Source organism: Culex pipiens, chromosome 3, assembly GCF_016801865.2.
Source record: "Culex pipiens pallens isolate TS chromosome 3, TS_CPP_V2, whole genome shotgun sequence".
In the NCBI taxonomy this organism is placed as follows: domain Eukaryota; kingdom Metazoa; phylum Arthropoda; class Insecta; order Diptera; family Culicidae; genus Culex; species Culex pipiens.
Genome location: NC_068939.1, coordinates 113850562 through 113856561, shown reverse-complemented (window position 1 = coordinate 113856561; position 6000 = coordinate 113850562). Strand labels below are relative to the sequence as shown.

Sequence of the window (6000 nt, the reverse complement as noted above, 5' to 3'; positions counted from 1 at the left end):
GTTACACCCCACGAATAAGATTGCTAAGAACATTCATTATTCAGAGGGCCTTTCTCCAGGCGTTCGTTATTTGCTAAAACAGGTTTTATTTTTCCATGGTTTTAAATGTAAAATCAAATTTGCATTCGAAAGTGCACCGTTTTCAAGATTAATCATTGGTAAATTTGTTTGTTCAGTTTGTTCTAGGGGTCGTATCGAGGTGCTCCGATTTGGATGAAATTTTCAGCGTTTGTTTGCCTATACATGAGATGAACACATGCCACATATGAGCCCTCTACGACAAACAGAATTGGGGCAAACAGGCATTGAAGTTTCTGGTCCAAAAAACTTGATATATAAACATAAGGGGTTTGCTTATAAACATCACGAGTTATCGCGATTTTACGAAATAAACGTTTTGAAAAAGTTGGCCGTCGTCGAACATGGCCGTTCATGGTCACCCGCGACAAACACGGACGACGAAACAAAGAGAAACACAAAAAGTAACTTTTTCAAAACTTTTTTTTTCCGAAAAACGCGATAATTCGTGATGTTTATAAGCAAACCCCTTATGTTTATATATCAAAATATTTATAATTGTCTGCTCTACAACTTTGTAGAACATTATTAAGCTCTCAAAAATAACCTTGAAAAGTTAGAAAAAAAACACGAAATTTTAAAATGAAAAATTTTGCTCTAAATGAAAAAATGACCCTTCTGGGTCAATGTAGATTCGAAAAGTACATTAAATTTCCCTTAAAATGACATATTCTAGAATTTTTTACAGTCAAGCAACAAAAATTGGGAGAGTTTTTGAAACTTTTTTAGTGCTTTTTTTCGATGAAAAATATGTTTTTTTTTTCGGAATTCTGAGTACGCCATCAAATCGGGCGTCTTATTTTACATAAAAGTCCCTTTGACACCAAATTTCTTTCTCAACACCGTTTCAGGCTGCAAATTGTTGAAAAACACCTCTTTTTTCACCTTTTTAAAAAAGGGTAGGGGTCGTACCGCCCCTCCTTCACGAGATATCCAAATACGGACCTCGGACTCGTGATCAGGGACAAAAGTTACAAGTTTCAAGTAAGTTTCACGCAAATCGAAGAGGGGTCGGGGCAACTTTTCCCGATTTCGTGCAAGTTGGTAGAGAATTACCCATGTACTTTTCGGATTTGCAGGGTTGCTTTTAGAGTATTTAGAGTTGATGTGAAAACATAAGAGGTTTGCTTGTTTTCATCACGAGTTATCGCGATTCTACGAAAAAAAAGTTTTTGAAAATGTTACTTTTTTTGTTTCCTTTTGTTTTGTCGCTCGTGTCTGTCGGAGGTGACGATCAACAGTTTCACAGTTACTTATGTTTCCCTAAAGAATCGAGCCAGGGGTATCCCCTGAGTTTTTTCCAAAATTTATATTTTTTCTTGTCACCCTAGTGTCACTCTAGTGTACACTTCCTTTGCGTTCGACTGCACATATTTTTATTCCCCGTATCGCATAAATTTGAATGCCAAACTTCCCCACAATTGAATAAACCCCTTTATGAAATGTATCCAACGTGACACGATTCCTTCATAGAATCGTAGCAAAGTGCCGATAAATTCGCGCCACGCTTTCAACCCTACAGAACTTGTCACATACACACACCGCTCCAAAAATATCATTCAATCCAAATCCGACTCTGATTCATAACTTACGTTTCTACACACTTCCTTTCCTTCGATATTTCCAGATGGTGATCCCACGACGACGGTGTTGGCAGACTAAGCGACTTTCCGCGTAATGCAGAAGAATTAAACCCGGGGCCCAAGGTGGCAAGGCAAGGTGGAAAATGGCTGCCACGGAGATAGATTGAAAATCCTTGTAATACGCTGCCGTAGAAGAAGAAACTCGCTGTGTGAGCACTGCAAAAGTGAAAAGTGTTGTTTATTTAAGCCGGATTTACATAAAAATCGAACCATGAAAAACGCTAGAGTGGTGATGTGCCGAAACGGGTTGGAGAGTCGGATTGGCCAGCCCGCGTAACACTCGCGGCCAGGGTTGGAGAAAAGAAGAAGGAGAGTCCTGAAACCAAGCTCAGTCAGTTGGAGTTAGCTTTCGTGACCATGTCGAAGAACATCCTCGGGCACGGTTAAGTGGAAACCCCTTCCAGACGTGGTGCTTGGTGGCAATCAGTAGTGAATCGAATAAATTATTTTCCCAGCATCCGACGGCGGTGTAGGACGGTGAAGGGCCAATCGCCAATCGAACTGTTCGACGACGAGTTGTAGGACAAGAGGGCTGTCGGTTGAAGTCGACGCCAAACAGCAAAACTAACACAGCAGGAAGAAGAAGTCAATATCAGCAGCCAGGGAAGCTTGAGCAGCAAGCAGAAGCGGCCAACAATGGAGGTTGTTTACATGCAAATTACAATGGTGCTCATACTGATAGTGAAATGTTTGCACGGATCCCTGTCCGCCACGTTACAAGGTGAGTCTGGTTCTTGCTAGCTTAGATACAGGGCTATTTTCGGCAAAACAGTCTAGCTGTTTGTTTGCTTTCTTTTGTTTTTTATCCATCAATAGCGAAAATTGATTTTCAAGACTAATTAAACAAAGGATTTTTTTTAAGAACTCCTTTTTTGTTTGTTTTCTGTGCTCCCTTGAATTCAGCTTGCTTGGTTTCCTATCTAGTTAGCATAAGAGAGCACAGAGGAATCGAATTGTTAAAAATAGTGATTTTTAGAAAAAATGAAAATTTCGCGCAAAATAATGTTTTACCTCATTTTTTAAGTAAATTAGAATATGCAGCATAGCATAGCATAGCATTGGTGTCTACCCGTCGATGCTTCTTCGTTATTGACCACAGATGAAGAGTAGGAACCACTCATCACCCCTTCGCAATTTTTAAAGGTTCCTATCATGCCGATCAATCCCGACGCCGGCCACGACCAGTAGTAAGACACGGGGAAGTGGATGGGAATGTTAGTCCAATACTTGAGTGACGGAGACCGTTAAATCGGCTGCGTCTCCGACAAAGTATCACATGAGTTTTGAGGGGTTAGTAAGTGGCAATAATGAGGTAACTGTGGTAGGTGATGTAACCATAAGCAATTTATATATCGGATGAAATGTTAAAAATTTTAGGCAGCCGGGTGCGGAAAGATACATAATTAATTATTTAAAAAGTTTTTGAATCGAACGCGTACCAACCAAGCACTAGTGCTATGGGATGGACTTATCCGTATATTTTTACTGTTTGTACAATTTAGATAACGCGAGCAAATGTCAAAAATAGTAAATAAAAGACGCTTTACTCTTGATAAAATGGATAGTCTGATGAGTTAATAGTAAAACTGCAAGTTGGAATAAATTATTACGATCAACGAATTTGAACTGAAAAAAAAACAGGACACCGCGTAAAGGATTGTGATGAAGTTACAACAATAACTGAAATGAACTGAACCGGCGGCGTTCCGATTAATGATGGTAAAAGAAGGACTTATGAAAAATAAAATATCTAATAAAAGGCTCCGAAAATCACGATGCAAAGTAACCACAAGGTCCCGCTACACACAATCGAATCTAAAAAGCGATAAAACGAAAATGGAAAAGATGGAGATGCAAAAGCAAGTCTGGACGTTCCCGTGGCCAGCACATTATAGTCTAACCTAAATGTCAGCGTGTCTTTCGATAAACGATTCTATAGAAATGACTTTTTCATCGTGAAAATTTATCGCATTATTTGAAAAAAATATACAAAAATTACCCGACGCCGTGCCTTCTGATCAACTATGTTATAGGAAGGGCTTTTGAAATCACCAATCACTGTAAAAAATGACACTCGAAACAGGAACAATCCTGCAAGGCGTGCGCACTGTTCCACTGTCCACAATCAACTTCAAAATCCATCGAAAAAGTATTTACATTACAGATTTTTCGATAAAGTGCCTCATTTTCAAGATATAGCAACCGAAAGTTTTGTTTCAATGAAATATTTTCAGTTTATCGATAATAAAAATAGTGATTATGAGTGACCATTTCTGAAATTGTTTTTTTAAGCTCAGTAAATTTTCTATAAATTTGTATAAGTGACATTAAAGATAGGACCTCTGATTGCTGAGATACAGCGTCCTAAAGAAAAAGAAACAGGAAAATTTAAGTTGTCTAAGTCTTATCCAAACAACTCTTCATTTTCTAATGCCGATGTCTCAGCAACTAATGGTCCGATTTTTAATATTAAAAAATGAAATATTCGCAATTATCCGAAAACTATATTGAAATAATAAGCAAGAAAAACATTTCAAAAAGGCCAAACATTCAATATTACGCCTTTTTGAAATGTTAGTCCTGATTTAAAAAAATGTTTTTGTCGAGTTCGGAAAATTTTACGAATGTTTCATTTTTTAACATTGAAAATCGGACCATTAGTTGCTGAAAATCGGTATTAGAAAATGGTAAGACTTGGAAAACATAAGTTTTCCCATTTCTGTTTCTTTAAGTCGCTGTATCTTAGCAACCAGATGTTCAATCTTCAATGTCTCTTAGACAATATTAAAGCAGATTTTCTGAACTTTTGTCAATATTGTTAAAAAACGAATAGCTGCAAATATTTTACTGAAATCAAACTTTCTGTGGCTATATCTTGAAAACGGCACTTTATCAACAAAAAAAACTGTAAAGTACTTTCGTAAAGTAAATGAGATAAAAAAGTGTATGTAAAAAATTTAGATTTTTTCCAAAAATCACATTTTTTTAAAGAAATCATACCTCGATGGCAAATTTGTTGAGCATATGGCTCAAAAATTGCGGGTTTTGGTCCACTAAATCATTCCGGAAAATCTCATAAATACTTGTTTTGGAAATTTAGGTTTTGTAAAAAAAGTTTTTGCGAAAATCGACGAAAAACGCAATTTTATGTACCACCCTATTTCGGATAGGACCACCCTAATCACCAAACAAAAAAAATACGGGTCTAATTATTTGGGCCAAAGAACCCCCACTCCAAATTTGAGCCAAATCGGAGCACTTTTGATTTCGAGACTTTCTGTTTGACGTGGAATGGCTGTATACAGACATACAGATTTTAAGGAAACATACATATATACAGATTTTTCTGAATATTAATTGAAATTATTTTTTTTATTTTGTTGTTTAAATGGCTAAAAGAGCTCAGACATTATATTTAAGATTGAATGGCACTTTAACGCATTAGAATATTATTTAGAACATTTTTTGTTGAAAGGTTTCTTGAAAATGTCAATACAGATTCCGAATACAGATTTGTGTCCCCCTGATACAGATATACTGATTTAGGCCCTCAAAAATACAGAATCAATTGTGGCAACCCTGCCACAAATTTTGAGCCATACAAAAAAAAAATACAATTAAAAACCATTTCAAGTTTTGAAAGTGAATTGCTATTTTCTAATTGTTCTTATCTTTTTTTTTATGAATATGAAGGTTTTTTTTTATTTGGTCGGTTCTCAAAAGACAGGAAAGGTGATGAGTTTCAACAACCTACCAATGAAAAAAGGAAATTTCACTCGATCCTTTCATCTCAAAACATCCAAAGTGAGATGAAATTTCCCGGCGAACAGCTTGCTGGTTTACCTGTTGCATCGACCGTTTCAATCTTTCTGGCAGGTTTCTAATTACATACTGCTGCTTCTGCCGCCCAACCGTCCGTCTGTCTGTCTGTTCTATTCATAGACATTCACAGCCACGGTAAAGTATTAGCGGAGATGATCCGTCACTCTCACGGAGCACCATGATTGAGCTTTGCACGACCGGAAGACCGTGCAGTGAGCCGGACAACTGTGAGAACTTTAGAGTGGATCAATTCTGGAAATTTGTACTAGTTACAGCTATCAACAATTTTGGAAAAGTGGTTTAACATTAACTTTTTAAAAATATTATAATTTTTTAAACACACCAGAAATAAAATAAAAACTTTATTAATCTTAATGCGCCACCCTATTGCAAAATCGCACATCGAACTTACCCGGGACTCTACCTACCTGGACCAGTGATACGTTATTAACATTCC

At 37.0% G+C, this 6000-nt stretch overlaps 1 protein-coding gene across 1 annotated transcript in view; it reads left to right on the top strand.

Annotated features, from left to right (window-relative positions):
• The first annotated feature begins 2070 nt into the window (after nucleotides 1-2070).
• Nucleotides 2071-6000, top strand: part of LOC120414006 (lachesin) — a 278358-nt gene continuing 274428 nt past the window's right edge. Inside the window, exon 1 of the mRNA XM_052710920.1 lies at nucleotides 2071-2442. Within this exon, the coding sequence (XP_052566880.1) occupies nucleotides 2358-2442 (85 nt within the window). The 5' untranslated portion in view covers nucleotides 2071-2357. The remainder of the gene's footprint in view (nucleotides 2443-6000) is intronic.